This window comes from Parasteatoda tepidariorum, chromosome 8, assembly GCF_043381705.1.
Source record: "Parasteatoda tepidariorum isolate YZ-2023 chromosome 8, CAS_Ptep_4.0, whole genome shotgun sequence".
Classification (NCBI taxonomy): domain Eukaryota; kingdom Metazoa; phylum Arthropoda; class Arachnida; order Araneae; family Theridiidae; genus Parasteatoda; species Parasteatoda tepidariorum.
In genome coordinates, this window is record NC_092211.1 from 39153448 (window position 1) to 39179507 (window position 26060).

Consider the following 26060-nt stretch of genomic DNA (forward strand, 5'->3'; position numbering starts at 1 on the left):
ATATATATATATATACATGCACAGAGAGAGAAATTTCTTACCTTTGAAGAGATTGTATTTAAGCTGTTAGATGTAAAATGTTTATTAATAAAATAAAAAAAATTCTTGGTGTAAATATTTTTTTATTAGTTTTCTATCTACATTTATAGTATTAATGATAGTCTTAATCATGAACGCGTGTCATCAATTGTCAACGTATTTTCAGTTAGATACCTGCAAGCGACGTCATCCTGATATCTACCCTAATTGGGTGCTAAATCTTGGCATTTGTTTACATTAGCAGCTGTTCCTTTCTACTTCGAGTAGGCCTAGGTGGTCAATTATGAATCCAATATATATCAGTCGTAATCGATTGTCATTTTATGCGTTATTCTCGTAACTAATGAATTCTTGTATATTAATGAAACGTGTAATTAATAATTAGCAAAACATTAGAAATGAGTTATCAGTAAAAGAAGCCGAGAATTATACAACCCTATCAGTTGCAACGTTTGCACGCTATCTTGCTTATAGCGCTAAAAGTTTCTTTCAAACAAGAGGAATTTATATTTATTAATATAACACCCTTATTTATTCTTTATGTGTTTCAATACTACACATTACTTTCATTACAGGTATGATGCGATAGTTCAACCAGATTTAATGTTTGGAACTAGGCTTGCAAATGGAACATGGAATGGCATGATTGGAGCAACAATTTCTAACGTAATTAATAAAGATTAATTTTAAAGTTTTTAATTATCTTTTGTAGTCTAACTTCGATCTTCTCTTAATTCATATATTGTTCTTTTAATTAAAAAAAAAATATGGAAACTGACAGAGGGGCCAAAATATAACGCTTCACTTGAGTATCACACATAATTTTCGGTCAAAAAATTGATGTCTCCGTAGATGAGAGATTAAACGCTTTCATGTGTTATCCCTGAAGACACAGAGCTTGGGCAGTTTCAGGAATCTGTGTCACAGGCTTACCCTGATCGTTTAGAACCTTCAGAATGAACATACGTTTCCATGGTTATGAGTGTATACTCCCAGAAACTTCGGTTCAGCGTGGAACCATAACACTGTGTAAATTTGTTGCAAACTAAAAAACCCATACTTTTAGAACGAACAAAGGTTTCGATCGTTGTGACTGTATACTCCCAGAAATATCGATTCACCGTGGTACCATAACACGATGTAAATTTACCGTAAAGTAAAAAACCCATACGTTCAGAACGAACAAAGGTTTCGATCGTTGTGACTGTATACTCCCAGAAATATTGATCCACCGTGGAACCATTACACGGTCTAAATTTGTTGCAAACTAAGAAAGCCATACGTTCAAAACGAACAAAGGTTTCGATCGTTGTGACTGTATACTCCCAGAAATATCGATTCACCGTGGTACCATCACACGATGTAAATTTACCGTAAACTAAAAGACCCATACGTTCAGAACGAACAAAGGTTTCGATCGTTGTGACTGTATACTCCCAGAAATATTGATCCACCGTGGAACCATAACACGGCATAAATTTGTTGCAAACTAAGAAACCCATACGTTCAAAACGAACAAAGGTTTCGATCGTTATGACTGCATACTCCCAGAAATATCGATTAACCATGGAACCATAACTCGGTCTAAATTTGTTGCAAACTAAGAAAGCCATACGTTCAAAACGAACAAAGGTTTCGATCGTTGTGACTGTATACTCCCAGAAATATTGATCCACCGTGGAACCATAACACGGCATAAATTTGTTGCAAATTAAGAAACCCATACGTTCAAAACGAACAAAGGTTTCGATCGTTGTGACTGCATACTCCCAGAAATATCGATCAACCATGGAACCACAACTCGGTCTAAATTTGTTGCAAACTAAGAAAGCCATACGTTCAGAACGAACAAAGGTTTCGATCGTTGTGACTGCATACTCCCAGAAATATCGATCAACCATGGAACCATAACTCGGTTTAAATTTGTTGCAAACTAAGAAAGCCATACGTTCAGAACGAACAAAGGTTTCGATCGTTGTGACTGTATACTATCAGAAATATCGATTAACCGTGGAACCATAACTCGGTGTAAATTTGTTGCAAACTAAGCAACCCATACGTTCAAAACGAGCAAACTTTTCGATCGTTGTGACTGTATACATCCAGAAATATCGGCCCAACGTGGAAACCATAACATGGTGTAAATTTGTTGGAAACAAAAGAGGTGAAAACATAGAACCATTTTTGTTTAAATTGAATCATAGTTTAAGTTTAAGACTTATGAAAATATGGCTCAACTTAGCACTATACTAAGGTCACAGTAAGTTTAACGACGTTATAATTCAACAATTATGATGACATTATGACTCAACAAATTTCAAATTTTCCAGTAATGTAGTAGAAAAGAAGAAGCTTTGGCATTGGGCAATGCTGAGCCAATTTTCCATACTGAAACACTTCCAGATTTCATCAGATAATAAGACTAGTTTAGATTTTTTAGAACGCTTTCCTCTCCAATAATCCATCCGATGTCTTCTGGACTGGATTCAAAATTGCAAGGCTACGGAGTTAAGCATTAGTAGTCGTAAACACAAAAAATTGGATCGGCTTTTCAACAACGATTACAAAATTAAGTATAACTTTGATAGCTGAGCCTCTCTGGCCCAGAGAATTGAGCGGTCTACCAATGAGGTAATCCGTTCGATTCCTAGTGGTGGTTGGTTAATGCGGATTAAGCTCCCTGTTCGTACTGACAAAAGCGCTGACGTAAAAATATCCTCAGTGCTAGAGGGATCATGGGAGTTGGAATTCCTTTGCCATCGGGCTAACCGCAGGAGGTTTTCGTGGTTTTTCCTCTCTATTATATAAAGCACATGTGGGTCAGTTCCATCAAAAAAAGTCCTTCACGAAGGCTAGCTTATCCCGATGCATGATCGAGGAGTTCCCTTGTCTTCTGGGTTGGGTTCGAAATTACGAAGCTTCTGGTTTGAACGTTGATAGTCGTAAACTCAGAAATGGTTCGGCTGTTCAACGCTGATTATTAAATGAAAATAAAATTTTGATAACATTTTTGTCTTTTCCTTGCTTTGATAAAATTTTTTGTTTGTTTGTTTGTTTCATTCTATTTATTTATCATTACGCATCAAAAATATGCAGGCTTGTATGCTAAGCTAATTACGAAGTATGGATGATCAGACTTTAAGTTTTCACAGATTAGAGAAGTTCGCCGTAAAGATACATTCCCGATAACGGCGGGATCGGCGAGACCGTTCGGCCAGGAAGGCTCACATCATTTTTGATTAAGTTTCTAAAAAAATACAAAGTGCTAATTAAAAGAAGTGATAAAAGGGGTAAAGATTAAAAAAGGTTGATTGTGGAAAACCTATTTGTAAATAATATGAAGTATTCAACTGTTCTGAACAGAAAACTGATTTATCTGGACCATATTTTATGAACGAACAAAGAGCCGGGGTGATGAGTTTCGCTACTCCACTCAGTTTTTCTCAGCTAGCTCTCATATCTGGTATGGTTCCTTCCAGTAAAAGTCCATTCATGATATTCGAAATATTTCCTCTATTGGTAAGTCATTTATTCAATTTATTTATTTCTGTTAATTTTTTATTTGTAAACAAGTATATAAAACAAGTAACGTTTGTATTTGATTCGAGTAAACAAACACTGATCGGTATTTATTAACAGTGCGCAAACATGCACAAAACTAAAAAGAATAGACTTTAACAACTAAAAACATTTTAATAATTTCCTTTTTTTATTACTTGTTGCCTTTTCCGGTGACTTTACATTGTTAGGTGAAATGAAACAAGTTTTTAGACTATCAAGTATTATAAGTTGAAGTTATCAAAAGAACTAAACTCGGACTATTGAATTATTAGTTTTGCAGAAAGATATGCCTGATAATATAATAACTTCATTCGCTTCTAAACTTATGAAGACTCTCAATCGAAATATATTGGCTTTTACCATTCTTCAGTTTGTGATTTAGTGATTCCATTATTGATTTAATGATTCCATATGCGACTTAGTGATTCAATATGTGACTTAGCCATTCAATATGCGATTTAGTGATTCAATATGTGATTTAGTGATTCAATATGTGATTTAGTGATTCAGTTAGTGTTTTAGTCATCGGTTAGTAATTTAGTAATTCAACTAATGCTTTACGGACTGATATGGTGATTTATGGATTCATTGAGTCGTTTAGTAGTTTAATATTTCAGTCAGTAACTTACTAATAATTCATTAAGTGGTTTAATAACGCAGTTAGAGGGTAATGATATAGTTAATTTATAACTTTGAGAACTAGTTAGCTAATGTTTTAGTGATTTAGTTTGTTAATTAATAATTATGTGATTTAGTTATTTAATTATAATTACAATTATTTAGTTAGTTAATTGATGATTGAGGGCTTTAGTTTGTAAACAATCTAAGGGTTTCATTAGTTAATGATTTATTGATTTCGTTATCTAGGATTTGACTTTTAGGGTAAGTTTGTTAGTGATTCTGTTGGTTAGTTATTGATTTAATTAGTTTGACTTAAGTTTGCTAATTAAATTGAAGTTAGTTAGTCAAACTAAAGTCAATTAGGCGGAATTAGTTAAAGTTAATTAACGGTAATTAGTTAGCTCAACTGAAGTTAGTTAATTCGACTGATGTTAATAATTTAGTTATTACAATTATTAAATAGTTGCTTAATCTATTAGATTGTTTGGAAAGTAATTTCGTTTTTTCCTCTTTGAAAATGAAAAACGATTTTCATAGTTATAATTATCTAAAATAATTTATTGAATAAATAATAATAAAGTATTAATTTTTGAATAAATAATTTATTGAATCATATATTGTCCATTCTGGTCCAATACCTTTTGCAATCTTTCTAGCTATAGAATGATTCATAGCTCATAAAATGTTTGTTCTTTACTGGCAAAAAAACTGATCCATGCATTTTTTCTTCACCTTATCATTTGAAGTAAAGGTATTATCGTCGAAAAATTGTTGTAGAGACCCAAACAAATATTGTAAACAACTGATTTCTTGTCCCCGGTCATCATGCACTTCAAAAATGGATTTATTATTAATATTATTATTATTATTATTATTTTTTTAATGTTTGAGAAGCAAATCACAGACGTCAACGAGATGGCACAAATTTCCTTCCGTAAGATCATTTAGAACCCATATGATGTCGAGCTTTGAGAATATAGCGATCTTACGAGTTGTCATTTGCCAGTTTGTATGTAGCAATTAATTCATACAATATCCTAAAAAAAGAAACAAATCAAAACTGAAATCTTGTGGTCCAACTATGACGTCATACAGCTTAACTAAGTGTAAATCAATACATTTGCATCATTAAGAGGAAGTTATAAACGCCACTTATTGTACTGACATCCTGCTGATAACGGAGAGAACCTCCGTGAGGAATAAAGTGAATGCCTTTATTGTGTGTTCATCAGTCTAAACTGATGTAATGCATCTTCATGCATTTTCATTAAAGTTTTGCAAACCAATTTTGGCACTGGCATACTATCACTTCATCTTCCCTATACTCAGCGGATAATTTTTTTTTCTTGCTTGAACAGCATTTGTACCTTTTCGATAAACTATGCCGAAATTGCTACTTTTCACTTTCTATATTTAAAAAGGCACCAACCAAAACCCACTGCTTTGAATCAATCGAACTTTTTCTCAAGTAAGCTTTTGTATATCAGCGTTTAAAATTTATAATGTAAAAATTTATAAAAGTACAATTATGTCCTCTGTCGGGAAAATCTGAAATTACTTTCCGAACAACCCAATATAATCGATATTAGATTAGTAAATGAGATAAAATGTTCCAAACTAAAACAAAAATATGTCATTCTCTAATAGCCGATCAAAAAGGTAAACCAAATGCCATGTTGTTTGACTACTGGGTTATAGAGTAATTTGTTTAATTATATTTTCCATAGGCTTATTTGCTTGTCATCATTTGTTTACTTGGTGTGACTTGCACGACTAGTTTGATTTATTTTTCTCAGCCCGAAGTTAATAAACGATCGAAATCAGAAGTCTTCATGAAGTATATGTGGCTGTTTTATGGTACCCTTTTAGGAAAAGGCAAGTAAAATAACAATTTACAGTCTTGTTCTAAAATACTAATAAACGATAAATCAAATTTTTGTAAAATTTTACACAATAAAAACTTGAAAGAATTAAAAATTTTATCATTGTTCTAAATTACTTCCTCTGTCCCAAATTAGTTGCCACATTTGAATACTTTTACATTGATTATTTGCACTGATGATTTTATGATTTTCCCTGACCATTATTTGAGAAATTTCCTGGTGCTGTTCTATCAATTAACAGCATTTATTTACCAGGCATTTTTTGCTTCCCTCCTTTAAGTCAGTACCAAATTAATTTTAAAAAATCCAGAGTTCGCACGCGTTTAAGCCACACTCTTTTTTGTAAAGACTCTTCCACCAGTAATCACATAAAACTATCTTCTAGCTACTGAATCGTGAATTCATTAGTAGTATAATTTTACTGGTGCCGATCTACTAAACAGCATCGGAAGTTATTTTTGACACCACCTAATTGAAATGTAGCAACTAATTTGGAGAAAAAATTTAAACCTAAATGTTGCAACTAATTTGGAGAAAACATTTTCAACCTAAATGCAGCAACTAATTTGGAGAAAAAAGTTTCGACCTAAATGCAGCAACTAATTTGGAGAAAAAATTTTCGACCTAAATGTCGCAACTAATTTGGAACGGAGGGAGTGAAATATCAGACTAAAATAATTCCAATTTAGAAGTAAACATTGCTGAAAGTTTAAGAGTTAGAGAACCTTCAGGTCTTATTGTGCTTATAGCTATCAGCCTTTGAACTTGAAGGATATAAGGTGAATCATATGGTTTAAATCATGTCATTTATGATTTAAACCATCTGGTTTAAATCGGAGGGTCTATCAAATGACGAATCAAAAACTAATCAGGGTGAGGAGATTTTTTTTCACTTTATTTTACATACCATTAATAAATACAATTTAGTATTTATATTTAATAAATCTATATTTTTCTGTGCATTTATTGTCACCTTAATTATTAATATAATTTGGCACCCATTTTAGATTTTGGAGGAAGCGATAGGTGGTACTTGAAGTACACAGGACATATGGTGAGTTTCCGAATGATGTCAGGAATGTGGCTGATTTTAATGTGCGTGGTGTTGATGAATTTTTACCAGTCTACAATTACGTCAACATTTGCAAATGAGAAGATGCACCCTAAAATAGAAACTATGGAGCAACTGATGCAAAACAAGGATGTGAGAGTGGAGACATTCGAAAATACATATCCAGAATCATGTTTCAAAGTATACCTAAACATTTATCTTAAACATTAACGCAAACTGTTTTTTGTGCATAAATTGCGTTGAAGAACTTCTTTATATTTAAATTCTTCCTGAAACAGCAAAATTCGATATAAAATTTTTAGTCAGTCGAAACATTAGAAAGTATAACTTACAATATTTTTACGAATTTGTCTGTATGTGTTAAATTATTTTGTGAATATTCTTTCGTTATAATAAGGCTAAATATTTCAGACGGACCCTAAATAAACAGTTTTATTAGAAAATTTGTAAGAAAGTCACGTAACTCGAGCGTAATTTAGAGAGAAAATGAAGCCTAAGGCATTGGAAGACTCAATTTGGTGACATTTTTGCCGACTTGGTGACAATTTTGACATTTACGCGATGTTGGGCAACCATTTTGGCGGTAAAATGATAGTTTTATTCGAAGTTGCGAAGCGATAGAACTAAAATTTACGGAGTTGTACGAGAATTGTTTAGAATCGTATCGAAAGCTGCGGGAGCATTGTCGCCAAACCTATATATAAATAGAAGTGTGCCTCACTCCTATTTATCATTAAATCTAAAAAGGCATTTATTTATACATTAGTTGTATGAGGCCAATTATTACATATACCACTCCGGCCTGGAATTGCCTGAGAAATACTCAGATTAAGAAACTCGAAACTCAGCAAAACAAATTCCTACGTAGGTTTACAGGTGCTCCCTGGCACATTCCAAACAAATATATTAGAAGAGGCCTGAATATTGACATCATGAATGAGTTTAATAACAAACTAAGCGCAAGATTTTTCAACAATGCCAGAAATAATTGCTCTCAAATGGGATAGTGTCAGGTCGATACAATAGATAGCCCCCCCCCTTTCTTTTTTTAACTCACATGGATACTCCTGAGAAGAGGAAAGGAACAAATGTGATTCTCAGCTCGGGAGTATACCCTAGATAATTAACTAATTGCTCCCCCCTTTAGATAATTAAATTGTTTTTAAAACTTCAATTCTCATTATTAGATATTTATTAAGTTTTTATATATTTTATCTTATATTGTATCTTTTACTTATGAATCATTACTTGAGCTGTGCACCACAGCATGTTATTTCTGCCTCCAACTGACTCATCTATCTCCAATTATCTGTGCTAACAGTCCCAGTTGCCCTAGGGCAGGAGTCCCCAACCTTTTTGTACCTAAGAGCAAATACCAGAATATCTGTCGAATGGCAGGCACCATTTAGTTTTTCAAGATAAATTTATAGTTGATAGACATAGGTAATAATACACACTTCATGTAATGCACAAAAAATTAATTTAACATATGAATATAATTAGTATTAATGTTTTTGTGTAAAATAAATGATCACAAAATTGGTTTCAAAACATACGAAATATAAAAATTATTCATAAAATACAGTCAATGTGGTCTTTGGCATGGCATTTCGCTGGCTAGCGCTTCATAATTGGGAGAATATGATGAAATTTCTGCTCGCAACCAATCGTCAAGGTGTTCATCTGTAATTCGGGATCTATATTTTGACTTCATGATATTATTGTCAAAAACAATGATTCGCACAAGTATGTGGAACCAAGAAACGATTTTATTTTATGTACTGCTCTTTTTAAGAATGGAATTTATTCCTTCAACTATATTCCAGAATTTCTCATCTGATATAATAATTTTGAAGATAATGTCATTCTGAAGATCCACAATTTCTATCTCCACTTCTTTTCGCGCTTTACTTGAAGAAATTCTGAAATGTATGTTGCTATTACGGTTACGTTTATTTGGTTGGTAAAAGGATTAACAAAAAAGGTTATCAAAGGCTCGATATTAAATTGTTGAAAGTGCTTTTCAAATTGATCTTCAAGCAATTGGAGGTTGATGACAAATGTTGATAAGTCAATTTCACTGCCACCTATAATTTTTTTCATGTTTGGAAAATGCGCAAGAGACTTCATTTTCAAATGTGATATCCACAAAACTAGCTTAGCTCTGAATGAGTTTATAGCCTCTATCATTTTTGCTACATACTTGTCCTTTCCCTGCAGCTCCAAGTTTAAATTATTTAGTTTTTCCATTATGTCCGTTATGAAAGACAAATCTGCGAGCCAAAGAGGATCTCTTAGTTCAAAAAATGTTTGATTTTTGGTTGCCGGATAATTTTTAATTTCCTCAATTAATTATTGAAATCTATTAAGTACTTTGCTTTTACTGAGCCAGCGTACTTCAGTATGTATTTGCATAGCATTTAATGGGAAAATGGAAAATTGAAGTATTTTATCGTTGGGCAAAAGTAGCGGGCGCACCTAGATCGATCGACGGGTGCCATGGTGCCTGCAGGCATAGGGTTGGGGATCCCTGCACCCCTTTCTGGTGCAGTGTAGCCAGTCCAGCAAAACTAATTGCGTTTAAACATTTAGCAATCACTATTCTTTGAACAACAAAGAGCTAAGTTCTATCACTCCACTCAGAATATGTTGTACCGAGCAGAGAGGTTCGTTTCGATTAGAGATGAATAAAACGAGTCCTTAAGACTTCAACTGTTTATAAGCAGAATTTTTCATAAAATACAGCTATTTCTAACAAAAACACAATATTACACAACAAATTACAGGTATTGAAACCTCAGGTGGTTCAATGAACTCGTTAGAGACAAGCAAATTAGAACACTATTGCAGTCGCATCTACTACTTGTAGTATAAATAGGAGTTTGACTTGATTAAGGTTTTTGGAGAATTTCCTGCCCGCGATCTGCATCTGGAATTGCCCGAAAGGGGTAAAGGGTTGCCACTAGCGACTAACAATTGAAAATGTAGTGACTATCAACATTAAAAACTTTGAATAAAAGAACTAGCAACTTTTTCCAACAAATTTTTTTCAGTTTACTATTGATCATTAATGTAAGGAATCTTTTTGCTTTAAAAATGTATAATTTGAAATGTGAGCCATAATGGTAGCAACGTTTGAATAATTAAAGAAATTATAAATAAATAAAAATCCATTGAGTTTCTACCACTTTTTACTTTTTTAATCACCCGTGGCATCCCTGGGGTTAAGACTGCACAGGTATAACTGAAAACTAGTATGGTCGTTAAGAAATATTGTAGGATGTAAATATTTCGAAAAATAAATGGATTTCTGTTTTACTGAAAAGATATAGAGTTAAATTTCAGTTTTTCCTTTATAATTTCCACTTCATCAGGGCATCTACTGAACCATTAAAATTCTTATAATGGTAGCTAACTTATCATCAAAGCAGAAGAAACTTACGTAGTGCAGCAACCACTTAAATTGCAATCAATTTTCAACCCATTCATAACATAGCTCTTTAATTGTGTTTGAGTTATCAAACTATTATGATAATCAGGAATGTTTCATCTTAAATTTAAAAAAAAATATGAAATGCATTTTGTGTCAAAAATTCATATACCACTGTGTTAATTTTGAGGGACCACTAGACGCTGCTTCAGTGTTAAATAGTAACTATTAATGGAAATCTTCTAACCTAAGTAGTTAAAGGACATATTAGGGTTCCCTTTCTTCTGTAATAATTAACTTTAATAGCAGTAAATTAATGTAGTAAGAATATAATATATTTCTTAAAATACCGCAATGATATTTTCCTGTCTGTTTGGGAATTTCCTTTAGAAAATAACATTTGGTGGTTACTTCTTTCCATTAAATTAATTTTTCTAATTTTCAGCCTTATTGTGAGACTTAACTAAGGCATAATAAACACGGCTCCCACAAAACTTTTACACTGGTAATAAAATTTGTACTAAAAATTGGCATTTCTTGTTTTTCAAAATTGTTTATTAAATTTTTCTTGGTCACTGCTTGGAAATTTGTTCCATACATAGAAGTATGATACTTGCTATGTAAATAATACTTAAATTCAAGTGGTTGCGAAATTAAGAAAACTTCAAATTGCTTTGATGAGCAGTTTGATACCTCTTGAATATTTTGGCGGACTTTTGGGAGCCCTGGATAAGAAAAAATCTGAAGTTAAGAAAACAAATTGGCAGCATGTTTATATTTAAAGTGTAGTGGAATTTCATAGCTTTATCTATCACTTCAATTTTAAAAAGTCATGTCAAGATAATGTCACACCGAGGCAGTGATGGCAACTAGAGCACTTTAGAAGAAAAGAATTTTTAATGTTATCAAATGTGATGCTTTAATATCTGATTCTTGCTAAAGTAAATTTAATATAAACTGATTTTGATCTCGACGACGTACATCTGATCTCGACGACGAAAAATAATTCCAATATATAAAGTGCTAATTAAATTTTGATTTTCTGATACCTAATAATGACTTTTAAAACATTTTCAGAATTAATAAAAATTCAGCAAAATTCGCTGTCAAACTCTTTGCGATTTTATAAAATATATTGGGTCATATTTTTCTTAGACTAAACTGTATTTTTTTTAAGAAAAATATTTTTCTTCTTTATTTCAACTAAAAACAAATAAGGAAATTTAGCCACCACTGTTTTGTTTTTAATTATGTATAAAAGCGTCACAAAAGCGACTCATCACTACTTTGCTTTACATTTTTTATTTGGAGCTATTATATATAACAAAATAAGGTACAAGAAATTGAAAAGATATTTCCTTTACAATGTTTATTTTCAATAAAACTGATAACTAACTTACTTTAGTTTCATTTGAGAAAAATAATAGCATTAACCGTTTATACCTAATTACTTTTTAGAACAAATACAATGTACTATATGCATCAATTTGGCAACGGATGGCTGGTAATTTGGAGCCAAATCTTAATGATTTTAGAAAGATTCCTCCATGGATGGATGAAGTTGAAGATGGCAAAGTGGTCTTTTTTAGTGAGAATATGTTTATGAGAGCTCTTATTGGCGAGAGATTTAGACAAACTGGAAAATGCAATATACGTGCCACTCCAATAAGCTTCTGTTCTGCATATATTGCAATAGCTTTCAATAAACAGTTTTCGAAAGTTGTAAAGGAACAATTCGAGCAGAAGTAAGTTATATAGAATAACAATAACTAGGTAACACGTATAAATACACAAAATACAAAAAGTTTTAAAAATTGTGTAACAACTTTATCCTAGTGGGTTATTGTGTAAAAAAATTATCCTGGTGCAATATTTTTTCTTGCAGATAAATTTTTAAGTTTTGAAAACGCTAGGTTAATAACTTATTTTTAATATTTAAAGTAGGAAAGTATGTCAAAATGCTACCCTTCAAAATGCGTTAAAATTTGAAAAGAAATTTTTCAATCACTATTTTACGTTCTAAAAGGCTTAGTGGCATGATTTCATCACTTATTTCGTTACATCAGGAATTATATTCTATTTAGTTTGAAACGTAATAGAAGTAATCAAGTAGTAATAATAAATCAAGTTCAAATTAAGCATTTTAGTCGCGCATTCCTAAATATTATTTATTATTTTTTTTTAAATATTTTTGCAGCTGACTAATTATTGGTTTCACTTATGTAGTCTTGAAAGTTTGCTCCAAAACCTGAAGACAAGGAACTCTTGGATCAAGTATTGAGACAAACTAGCTTTCGTGGATCATTTTTTGTTGTAACCAAACCACATTTGCGCTACATAAAGAGAAAAACGACTAAAACCTTCGTTGGTTAGCCCGACAGAAAGGGCGTTCTAAACTGTGATCCATCTACCAATGAGGATATTCTATGCCGGCATTGTGGTCGGTGTTAGTTGAGATCAAAAGCCGTATCGACCAGTCCTTGCTGGAATTCGAAATTCTGTCCCCTGAGACACATCTGCTTTAAAAATTTTATTAAAACATGCAAAAAAAGAATAAAACGAATTACTAAAGAAACATAAGCAGCCGTTGATTCAAAAATGTCAACTTTGCTGAAACTAAGCCCTAGATTACCTAGCTGAAAGGTCGTACCTCACCTCTTTGTCCTGCTATACCCGTTCTTTTCAATTTTAAATGAAGTAATGTTAAGTTAGTATCGTACCCATACTTGTGGCAAAAGTAATCTTAAAGTACTGCCAGGGCTACGACTACCTTATTCATGAAGAATCCTTTCATCATTTTATAATGAGTTTTCACGCTTTTATCGCTACATGTAGCAACTTTTTAACATTGATAAATAATTCTTGTTGAATGAATTAAGTTAATGCTTATGAAATTCCAGATTTTTAAGTGCATAAAAGAACTGCATATCTTTTTTTTTTCAAAAGCTGTTTTTTTAATCAAAATGTACTCCATAAACCTTTCCGAACGAGATTTTAATACTTAGATTCCTATCTTAAAGAAGTTCGGATCTTTAGAATCAATATACTATGATATTGAATTTTTCAGACTGTCTCCATTTTCAAACTGTTTAGCTCGTAAAAACTATTCGAAATGTTCAAATGAAATTCGATTAGTGAGAGATCCGGTGAAAAAGCCTAGAGATTCTCACACAAATAGGCTCATGCAGATTCTCATGCTTATCTTTCACTAATTTTTGCGGACTAAACAGTATGAAAATAGAGACAGTCTGAAAGATTCCATATCATATAGTCTATTGATTCTAAAGGTAGGTTCAGAACTTCTTTATGGCAGGCATCTATGCACTTTTTGAAAAGTGTATTGAAGCAAATGGAGCATATTTTGATTAATTCAACAGCATTTAAAGAAAAAAAATGCAGTTTTATATATCCACTTAAAAATCCGACATTTCATACATTCCAACCGAATACTTAAACAGAATATAACATAATAATCAAAAATTTTATAATATTCACTACTTAACAATTTTTTCGATTCCTTTTTGGAAGTTGCTCTTTTTATAGATTTTCCAATTAAATGAGGATTGTATTTATAAGTTGGTTGAAAATTTAATCCCTAATTACTATTGGTAGTACAACCATCAACTATTAAAAGAATAAAAATGTGGCATTATTCAGTAGTACTTAGCTCTATTACTTAAACTGAAAGGGACTTATGGTTTGAATTTTAAACTACACGAATGAAAAGTTTTCCTAGAGAATAAAAACAATAAAATTTATAATGTAGTGCTATAAATTTAAGTAGAGGTATATTAGAAAGTGATAACTAGCTGCATTTTTGTTCGGTAATGTATGCTCTACGAGTGTAAGAACATGGTTTTGGATTTCTACTGTAAAATAATCTAAGTCAAAAAACTATTTGGACAATCCCTATGTAGTTTACTAAAGAAAATTTTAAAGTCGTTTTAGATATGACTTCAATTCATGTTCAGTTAACTTTATTAAACTTTATTTTTTATCATACTTTTTATTTTGCCACTTTTATTGTTCTCTAAAACTGAGTAAGATGCAGGATATTCCGTACGTTTCGTAGGATATTTGCAAATCAATCTGAATATAAAAACGCATCCCCTACTAGTATTTTTCCTAGGGGGCCCACTCGACATTTTGAAAGTTTATAATAATATTTTAAATCTTTGCAGGGTATTCTGTAACGGCAACCCTTAATATATATTTATATAATCCTGGTAAAAAAAACACATTAGATGCAATAAAAAACACTATTGAAACCTAACAAATGTGTTCTGATGAAACGGGACTAACCATGCAGAAACTTGTTTGAATGCCAGAGGCAGGTGGTTATTAGAAATACCTTCAAATTTCATCAGGCAATTTAACTAGTTTTGGAATTTTATTATCTCACTTTTCTTACTAGTGATATCTAGAAAAGTTACTAGGATCAATTCAAAAGTGTGTCATAGATACATTTTCAAATTTCAATAATTTATTTTTTTCGGAAAACCGCATTTTTTAAAATTGTCCAACTGAGATTACCAACTATTCGTCCGATTTCCATCAATGATAGCATTTATTGTTTCTTCCTTGATTAAATATTAATTCACGATCTCGAATGTTCTTGCTATATTGGCTTTATGGAAATATATATTGTGGGTGATCATCACGGATTAGCCTAAATTTTTTTTTTATTCTATATGCTATTATTTCTCATGCCAAAATTCTTTTTTTTTTTTCAGTCTTCTTAAATTCGTGGAAGCTGGTCTTCTCCACAGAAGTTTTATAGCATCAACTTTGTATTACGATATCTGCACTCAGGCCAAGAATCCTGCTACTAAAGCTTTATCTTTGAAAGATTTATTTGGAGCTTTCTGTTTGCTGGCTTTTGGGATGATTATATCGTTATTAGCATTTACGATAGAAAAAGTGTACTACAGAACTAGAATGATATAGATTTGATTAAATATTTGAAATAAATAAATTCATGCATTCCTTAAGAACAAACACCTTTTTTAGATAATCCCTTTAATACAAATTTTCCTCCTTATGTAAGTAGATTTATTTATTTATTCATTTTTGAAAATGGGAAAGGTAGATAATGAATGCCAATAGTTTTCTGAGACAGACAAGACACACAAAATTTATTTTCAAATTTGAAACGGATTTTTTTTTACCCTCTTGGAGGTGGCTACGATTTTCTCACTTACAATAGATTTGAAAGAAAAAAATGTCAGTGCAGGGTATAACGGACATGGTCTTTAAGCTTAAAAAATCAACAGTGTAGGGAATACTGGACAAGTGTATACTGAACACTGGCCTTGTATCTTAAAAGATAATAGTGTAAGGAATATCAGGCAATGCCCATACATTCCTGCTGTATTATTATTAAGGTTAATCCTGTTATTATTAGTTATAATTATGTCTTTTGGTTAATGTGATATGGAATGCACAATTAAAATATTACCCGGTAATCATTTGCCTTTCACTTTACTTTAAGGTGACAAGGGACTTTCAAAGAAGCAAAAATTTGTCAAAAAATCGATATTTTACATTTTATATTTTTGAAATTTAGGCATTTAACTGAGCATTTAAAAAAAAATATTTCTGGAATAAGAGTAAAATTGATGAAGTTATGGCCATTTCAGTTTTGACCACGCCCCTTTTTTTGTCTGCAGGTAACTGTTAAAATTAGTTTAGTTTAAAATTAATTTAAAATTAGATGAATATTTTGTTAATTTTTTAAAAAAATTTAAAGTATGTAATTATTAAACTAGTTCATTAGACAATATTTATAGGTATTTATATTAAAAAGAAGAAATATTTGCTCAGATGTAAAATTTGCAATGAAAAAGTACTAAAAGTCATTTTTCTCAAAATGTCTTTTTTGAGAAATTTACAATTTTCAAACTGTTCCAGCGTAATGAATTTTCATTCTATTCACCTGAGAATTTAATGCTATATATTTATGAATATTATTAACATTTTTTTGGAAAAGTTTTTTGAATTAAGTGAATAGTATTTTTTTTATACTTGATATTTTATAGAGGTATCATGATTTTTTCCTAAAAATGTAGGTTTTTACTGTTTTTTTAATGTTATTTGTTTCTATAATAAAAAATAAAAAAAGTACTTCCAACAATTTTTTCAATATTACCTAATATGTAATATTTTAAAAGAATTTTGTCATTTTGACAAAATTTCAGACGCGAGGAGTAATATAAAAAAACATAAAAAATTGAAAAAATTAAATTTTTTAATTTCTTAAATTTTGAAATATTTTTTTGAAATTTTGTATAAAAGTTGCTTTTAGCAATATAAATGTATCCCGAAAATTTCAAGCAAATCCCTTTATAATTTCAAAAAAAATTTTTTGAAAGCCCTTTGTCGCCTTAAAGATATTATAGATATTTTATCATTTTAAAGATAAGGGCTATAAACTGTATATACTTGCCGATATTCATTTGATGTTTTACATTACATGTTTTTTTAAGGCTTAGACACAATTTATATTAAGTAGAGAATACGTATCCACTTCTGAGAAAAATAATTAAATAAAAAAAATTGAAAAAGCATACTCGGCTTTTTAAAAAACGAATAAAATATTAATGCATGCATTCTCTTCTGTGCTCACGACGAGTTGTGCCTGTGACAAATTGGTGCTCAGGACGAATTCTTGAGTGATGAGTTGTGGTTGTGACCATGACGAATTGCCGTTGCGATGAGTTGTGCTCACGGCGGATTATCCCACTGCAAATTGTACGCAGCGAATTGACAGAGAACCATGTTTTGGCCATTATAAGCATAAATTATCATCAAACGAAAATATCGACCACTTTCTGACTAACTAGAGTGTTCATGAATCAGTTCTGCCCTGTATATGATGTTTTTAAAAGTTTAATTTTTTTCATGACTGCTACAAACAAAAATTGACGCCAATGGAAATTTAACGTTAATCTGAATTACGGCAACTTTCCGACTAGCTTTAGTGCTAAAATTTAAGAGTGAGCTCTATACTGGAGCTAGCTAGTGCTAAAATTTAAGAGTGGATGATAAAAAGCTTCAATTGATCGCTGAAAGTAGCCCCCCCCCCTCTCCCCAATCGTCAATTAAAAATTCGACCACTGTCGGACTAGCTATAAAGTGTTCAGATTTCAACTAAAGCTCTGTTCCTGCTGCCAGTACAAGTTATAATTGTTTCCTAAATTAAGCAAACGNCTAATAACAATAACTAAATAAACAACAACTAAATTCCATTCGTTTAGCATTGCGTCATATGTTGTTCCTACTAAATCGAAGTAGTTGTGTTTTTTTCATATTATACCCAATTGTTTCCTAATTGAGCAAACGATTTTTGTCGCCATTTTATCGCCTATCAAAATTTTGACCGGCTCTCGACATAAACTTACAGAAGCGAAACTAAAAGGAAGAAAATAATAAAACCAATTAAAACTTTTAAAAACACTTTTTATGAGTAGACCTAAAAATAGAAATCAACATTATTTTGATCAGAATAAATAAAAAACTTAAGACACATAACTTTAGCAATAAAGCTACTAACTTCGGAAAAATCCACTCCCTCACCTAGTATATTATGAAAGTGACGTGCCCTAATTTTTTCGTTTTAGGTCTGAAGAAAATAAAATAGCTTTCTCTTTCTTAGACAGCTGAAAGATAGTTTTTAGTATTTCTATTTCATATCTGTCTGATATAAAATAAAATCCCATTCTATTTTGTAATACAACAAGTAGTTCTATTTTGTAAACTACTTTTCATCCTGCTTCCTTCAAAAAATTCTTTAGTTTTTGTTTAGTTCAAAATTAAAATCGATATCTCTTTTTCAGTCTACTTGAAAAGCGTAGGTTTTAAAATTTTTGTTATTAAAAAATAGTAGTAAGAAAGTAAAAATTGAATGAAAATAATTAAAATAATTTTAAAATAAAATGGCTCAGGATATCATAGAAAGATCTAGCTAAATAAATATGCCAGTTATAATTAAGTGAATAAATATTCATCAGGCGATAAATAATACAGTTTCTTCATAAGTTTTTGTACTTTAAACTTTTTTCCTTTTTGTCAGATCATTTCATAAATAAATGAACTTCTAGAAAATTAATTTCTTAAGACATCATGCAATGAACAAACATTCCAATGCAAGAGACCATAAAATACGATCTCGAGATGTTTTCCACGGATATCTCATTTCATAAAAATATTCCATAAGATAGACTAGAAAAAATTTACGAACGCTACAGCGTTCGTACATTTTTTTCTGTTTCTTTCGCGCCGTTTCTTTCACACCCGGAGGATATCGTTTTCATAAATGGAAAGTTGAAAACTTTTCGCCGTCAATTGGTTTATTTAGTTTATCTTGTCATAGGCGTCATTCTTTACAACTAGAATAGTCCCTATTCATTCAAGCATGTGATGAATTTCGCTATTTCTCAGAAGGAAAGAATTAATTTTGTTCTAGTAAAAATAACATTATATAACAACCCCTTTGGGTATCAAATAAATCTCAAGGCCAATGGACGCATTTCTTGGTATTTCTCTGACGTAAGGATATAATAATGGGAAATTTTATCGTGAATTTAAAAATAATCAGTTTTTGGAATTTCAAAAATAAGCATAATAAATTTCTTTTGGAACATTATCGTTTTACTTTTTTTTTCATGACATCAACATTCATTAAAATATTCGACAACACAATCTTTAAAGAAATCGCAACGTTTCATGTCAAAAGAAAATTTATATTTTAACATAAATTCAAGTAGACATTTTTTGAGTAGAATATTATTTCGTGACTATGACTATGTAAAATATTATATCATGACAATGTAAAATATTATATCGTGACTAAATAAAATATTATATCGTTAATTTAAAAATAATCAGAGTAGATTTTTGGAACATTACCATTTTACCTTTTTTTTTCATGCAACAATAATCAACATTCATTAAAATATTTCATAACACAATCTTAAAAGAAATCGCAACGTTTTATGTGCAAAAAAATGTTTCCAACATCAATTCAAGTAGACATTTCTTTAAATAGAATACTATTTAACGTAATACTTATTAAAGTATTAAAATTTTTAACTATGTAAAATATTATATCGTGACTAAGTAAAATATTACATCGTTAATTTAAAAATAATCAGAGTAGATTTTTGGAACATTACCATTTTACCTTTTTTTTCATGCAACAATAATCAACATTCATTAAAATATTTCATAACACAATCTTAAAAGAAATCGCAACATTTCATGTGCAAAACAATGTTTCCAACATCAATTCAAGTAGAAATTTCTTTAAATGGAATACTATTTAACGTAATACTAGTTATAAGTATTAAAATTTAAGTATTTAGTTAGAATTCTACTAATTGAATTGATTTAAATCACTAAAGTCTACATTTTAATATTCCCATATTAAAATTTAGACTTTATTGAGTGCTATTTATGTGTTGCAGAGGTGCTATTTGCCTGCAAACGATAAAATATTTGCAGAGAAAACATTTTAATTGTTACTGTTTGTTTCGTCAGAATTAATTATGATTATCTTTTTCTTCCTTTAATTATTTTAACATAAATATTTTTAGCGAAATATTTCATAGGTTAATTAATAAATGGTAGTAGATTCTGATGGTCAATTTCCTTTGTATAAAATAAAGAAATAAAATGTTTGTAGCGTATCTACCATTACAAAACTACAACTGCATTTCACTAGTATATAAGACATGTTAACTCGACTCTATGTCGGGGTACCTTTTCATAGATGACGGTTGACATGGTCTGTAACTACTTTCCCCCACATGTTATTAATACCAGTTCAGAGTTGCCAACTTTCTACGCTTTTGGGAAAATTCTTCGAATGCTAACTAAGTTTATGTTTTAACATATTATTCTTTGCTTCGCAAGGTTGTTGTTTGGAGAACCGAAACTATAATAAGTTCATTTCTATTTTTGATTTGTGTGTTATTCACGTTGTTTTTCACTTCTGTCCATTAACAACAGTTATTTATATGAACTAGTGGGCTGCGCCCCCTGCTCGCTGACGCTCGCCAACCCCGAAAATTGCTACGCTATCTTATATGGTTTGTTTCGCAAACCAAAGTCGCTTCGCTCACTACTAACTTAAGTGCATTGCAAATGCACAAAATTCTAAGAATTCAAAACAATCATTCAAATCCATATAACAACTTTTTTTTAAAAAAAAATTACATCTTTTTAGTAAGTACTAAGTCATTAAAATAAATTTGAATTCAAATAAATAACATGTAATTCGTTAAACCTATTAGAAATGTGCTATAGTATAAAATCTTAAGATAAAATTTCCAAAACTGATATCTCCTTAAAAAGGTTAAAATTTTGGCTATAATTAAGTCTATTAAAAATTGAAATAAGTGAATTGCAATGGAAAAACCTGCATAAACAAATAAATTCTAGTAAAACAAATAAATTCGTGATATAAATCAAAAATCGTCAAATAAATTCGTAATATATAAATTCCTGAAAAAAAGCGCTTTCGACAAAATACTAAAATAGAGATTTATCGACAAAAACTACTCACTTCTGCCTAGCTTATGCTCTCTCTGGTTATTTCAGTTTCCGTTTTTAAAAGCTCTATGTGTTAAATTATCTCAGATAGATTTGGCATGTGACATTTTTAGCGGCAATCATTGGTCGATTTTCTAGCGTTGCCATTCGGGGAGTTGTAATGAGGCTTTTTCTGTCGCCGTGAAAGAGAAATATATATATAGATAACCGTTATTTATATTAATAGCAGAGAGCTACCTATATCAATACAAGAACGAAATAATTGTAAGAAATAAATGTTTAAAATAAAATAATAAAGTTACTAATCTTATTTTTCATTTATTTATTGAAAATAAAGGCATGTTTTCCAAATTTGAGCATTATCGCTCATATTGTTAAAAAAAAAATTACAATTAATATATACGTAAACCCATATGTTCCTTTTAAGAAAAAGTCCCTTTTATAAAAATATAATGCGGAAAAACTAAATGATTTCATAATAAGCATTGATCGTGGATAAGCAAGACGTTATCGTTTCCAACAAAAATTATTAATAATATTAAAATTTATATTTGGTTATGAAAATAAGTGAGCGCTACAATAGTTGTAAATCGTATTGAGAGCTGTATAAATACAGGTATGTCAACGGCTCCGCTTTCTGCAAAAGTTTCAATAAATTGGTAATAAATAAAATTTTAAAACTTGTAGACTAATGGTAATTACGTCCACTTTTTGAAAGTGTTACCACGTGATAACTGCAGTGAACTGAACTGTATTAGACATCTTGGCCCTTGAGGACGCTTGCGGCCCTTTTTCCATTCATCTTTAACTTGAACTTTGTGTTGAGTCGATGAGGTGGTGGAATGCAAATGAAGTAAAGGAGTATTCATGTGGATGGATGATCAATGAGTTCTGACAGTGTAGTTATATACTGTGGGGTCAACGAGATAACTGCATTATCATCATCAAAATCTATCTGGGCGTCTGAGGCCGTTAGCGGCCCTTTTCCTATCCCTCTTGAAATTTTATCTTTAAGGCGGCTCTTTCTGGTAAGTGAAATGCAAATTGGTAGAGATAACTGCAATAACGTTGCATTTCATATGATACCTGAAATTTTTGATGTTCTTAAAATGAAAAATACTGAACTAAAAACAGCTTAAATTTCGTTACCACTAGGAAACATTTTTCTACAAAGCGGAACAAGTTGGCATCCCTGCAAATGAAATATCCACAGAATTTAATTACATATGTGCTACCACATATTTAATAAAGGCGTTTTTCTTATCAATACAAATGAGTCTATCATTTCATTCAAGGAAGTCCTAGCTGACCATAATACAGGTCTGCAACTACTACAATTTTGTCAAAATATTTTCTAGAAAAGAAGACGATCAGAAACAAAAGCTTCAATTATATTGGCTAGTTTTGTTATTATTTTGAAAGCTTCATCGAGAAGTAACTTTTCATGCGGTGGCGTAGGAAATAGTTTTATTGAAAGAACTTTCCACACTAAGCATAGATCGCTGGCTGCGCTGTATAATATATAAAGTTGTTGTGAATTAACAATGAAAGCTACCAATACTTATAAAAGTTAAAATGAATTTACCAGACTCTTTCCCAAAGCGGGAAGTAATTGGTAATAATTCTTAGTTATCAGAGACATTTTTTCCTTACAAAATCAAGCTAGAAATGAAATGATTTTACTTCAATTTAGTTTCGTTTCCGGAGTGCAAACTGCACTGAATTAAGAATATGCTCAGTTTATTTAATTTCGTCCGAACTTAAGCATATACCAGCTATTTTTTCTTTTCAGTAATAAGGAAAGCGTTTTAATGAAAAAAGTAGTTACAGAATCGTATATAAATTTGATGGAAATTTGTTATTGTAAGCTAATACTTTTATTAAAAAATATAATAACTGATGATTTTAAACATAAACTTAGATTTACATGTTATTGATATTTTTTTTATTGAAATTAATGTTCCGCTTTCCCAATGTAAATATAAAGAATAAAAAAAAATTAGTTACCAGTCTTTAACTTCTTTTGGAGCTTAATTGGTTAAATAATGATCCCCGCGATTATTCGTTGTTCAAGCTGCTTACAAATGGTAATAATCAAAATCATTATAAATCAATTTTATGAAATAAAATATTGAAGCATGAAATTTACTATTGCTTTGAATATTCAAAAAAAATCTAACCCCCAAAGTTGGTTAGGTTTTCAAATACAGCAATGTAAATTGCTTCGACTTTTGCAAAAGATTTTACAATATAGTAAAGAGCTAAAAACTTAATATTTCATTATTATGGTTAACTATCTACTTAATGTTTTATAAGGCTTTATTTTATTATTATACAAAATTAAAAATTTAAAACTAAAAGTGATGTTTATTTATTTTATTATAAAGAATCGTGGGATATTGATTTACTGCTCAGTTTTTCATCGAAAAAAAGTTCTCGTTTTACAGTTGTTTAATGCTTTATATGCTATACACTCTATAACAAAAAAATCGACGCACCAAGAAGCAATCGTCCGATTGCTTTGAAATTTCGTATGTATGAATGTTTTGAACAGATATGACTGGAATGATGCCGACTGGGGACGCATAGTCTTTAGCGACGATTCCCGCTTCCAACTGTGTCCTGACGATCATCGAAGACGTATTTGGAGACGCACAGGGCAGAAGGGGGATCCTGCCTTCACTATTGCACGCCACACTGGGCCTCAACAAGGCATGATGGTCTGGTGTGCCATTTCCTTTAAAAGCCGGACCCCTTTGGTCGTCATTAGAGGTATACTTACTGCACAGCGGTACGTCGACGACATCTTAAGACCTGCTTGCTACCGTTCCTTTTGCAGCGCCCTGGGCTGGTTCTTCAGCAGGACAATGCCTGACCACATACGGCACGTGTTGCTATGAACTGTCTGCAAGCTTGTCAAACTCTTTCTTGGCCTGCCAGATCACCAGATCTCTCTCCCATCGAGCATGTCTGGGATATGATGGGAAGGCGATTGCATCTGGCACGGAATGTTGATGACCTCGTTCGACAATTGGATCGAATTTGGCAGGAAATACCGCAAGAGACCATCCGGGAGCTTTATCGGTCTATGCCACGGCGTGTGACAGCTTGTATCCAGGCTAGAGGCGGATCAACACCTTATTGAACTTGTTACTGTTATCCTGCAATAAATTATTCAATTGTTCTGAAATTTTAATCATTTACTATTATGTACATTGTCTTCCTATCCACCAAATTTCGTTTCAATCGGACAACTCCTTCTTGGTTCGTCGATTTTTTTGCTATAGAGTGTATTTACTTATAAATCATATTTGCGTATATAATAAATTTCAAGTGAAAATACGATGAAGAAAATGGATACAAAATAACTATTTAAAATTGTAAAGAAATAATAAGAACTAAATCTTCAGAATATTGCTAAAAAAATTATTTTATTTTAATGAAGCATTTAGTTTATAACGTAAAACATTTTAACGTATTTTTATAGCCACTAAAAGCTTAATTTTAGCAGGAATACAACAATAACTACCTTTTTATGTAGTTTAACTCTGATCGTAAAAAAAACAATAATAAATATGCATTAAAAAATAAAAAACTTTTCGTTAATGAAAATAATTAGGGTTTAAACTTGTTTCAAACTTTCTTAAAAATTGTTTTTAAATTTTTGTAATAATTTATTATTTATGCTTGCTTTGTTTTAAATATTATTTTTAAAGAAAATAAAAATAGAATAATTTTAAAGGTTAAACTATAAAGAGAAAGAAAGATGTTTTTAGTGGAATAATTGAAGATAGTTAAAAAGAAGCCATACAAATCTGAAGAAAGAAAAACATTGTATAAAAATTTTCCATCCTATTGGTTTTGAAAAACATTTATTGAAGCCGGAAAAAATGCGATTTGATTGCCATCGATCTGTTTTCTCTTACAATTTTCTCATCTTTTAACCAAAGAATAGAATTGTTCCTCCTACGGCACAAAAGTTTCTCTAAAATGAAAACAAAACTTGAAATAGAAATGCCTATTCCGTAAACAATAAAAGCTCCAGTCAAGCTCTCCAGTGTTAAAGCTCTTTTAGTTGAACTCATAGTCTTTGTACAAATATCGTAATATAATGTAGATGTTATAAAACTTCTGAATGGAAGTCCACCTTCGACAAACCAAAGAATACTATAAAAAAACAGAAGAGAAATTATATTATTATTCCCTGCAGTATAAAAATATGCATCGGTTAAAATATCACGGTAAAGAAAAAAGAATACTTAATTGTAATTATTGTAAATGTGTGTGTCGGTCTTTATGTGTTCACTATATCTAATGTATATAATTCTCTTACGTGGCTCCCAAATTTTGGCTATATTTCCTTTCCGCCGGTGGCAACGTTTGCTTTGTTTTGTTTACGTTACTATTTGTATTACACGGCGAATGATTGCCCCTAAAAATGTCACATGCCAAATCTAGCTGAGGTGGTTCAACATATAGCGCTTTTAAAAACGGAAACTGAAATAACCAGAGAGCATCAGCTGCGGCAATCTNTTACTATTTCTATTACACGGCGAATCGACCAATGATTGCAGCTAAAAATGTCACATGCCAAATCAAGCTGAGTTGGTTCAAAATATAGCGCTTTTAAAAACGGAAACTGAAATAACCAGAGAGCATCAGCTGCGGCAATCTCATACTATTAAGCTAGGCAGAAGTGAGTAGTCTTTGTCGATAGATCTCTATTTTAGTATTTTGTCGAAAGCGCTTTTTTCACGGATTTATATATTACGAATTTATTTGACGATTTTTGATTTATATCACGAATTATACTATAGCGCATTTTTAATAGGTTTAACGAATTACATGTCATTTATTTGATTTCAAATTTATTTTAATGACTTAGTATTTACTAAAAATATGT

The 26060-nt window shown here is 31.0% G+C and overlaps 3 protein-coding genes across 3 annotated transcripts in view; 2 read left to right on the top strand and 1 right to left on the bottom strand.

The window, feature by feature from the left end:
* LOC107451419 (aromatic-L-amino-acid decarboxylase) overlaps window positions 1-26060 on the top strand; it is a 161780-nt gene that overhangs the window by 37447 nt on the left and 98273 nt on the right. The window lies entirely within an intron of this gene.
* Window positions 7117-15581, top strand: LOC107451420 (glutamate receptor 4-like). Its single transcript, XM_043043388.2, has 3 exons — window positions 7117-7356; window positions 12065-12351; window positions 15340-15581. Exons 1-3 carry the CDS (start codon window positions 7156-7158, stop codon window positions 15551-15553), a joined length of 702 nt encoding a protein of 233 aa, XP_042899322.2. The 5' UTR covers window positions 7117-7155; the 3' UTR covers window positions 15554-15581.
* Window positions 25013-26060, bottom strand: part of LOC107451415 (glutamate receptor U1-like) — an 18779-nt gene continuing 17731 nt past the window's right edge. The window contains exon 8 of the mRNA XM_043043389.2: window positions 25013-25324. Within this exon, the coding sequence (XP_042899323.1) occupies window positions 25030-25324 (295 nt within the window). The 3' untranslated portion in view covers window positions 25013-25029. The remainder of the gene's footprint in view (window positions 25325-26060) is intronic.

What these genes read in the sequence shown, in the direction of transcription:
- LOC107451420 (XM_043043388.2), top strand. Translation starts at nt 7,156, where the DNA reads ATGGTGAGTTTCCGAATGATGTCAGGAATGTGGCTGATTTTAATGTGC. An exon ending in ATCCAGAATCATGTTTCAAA is followed by an intron (nt 7,357 to 12,064) that starts GTATACCTAAAC and finishes ATTACTTTTTAG; the next exon opens with AACAAATACAATGTACTATA. An exon ending in AAGGAACAATTCGAGCAGAA is followed by an intron (nt 12,352 to 15,339) that starts GTAAGTTATATA and finishes TTTTTTTTTCAG; the next exon opens with TCTTCTTAAATTCGTGGAAG.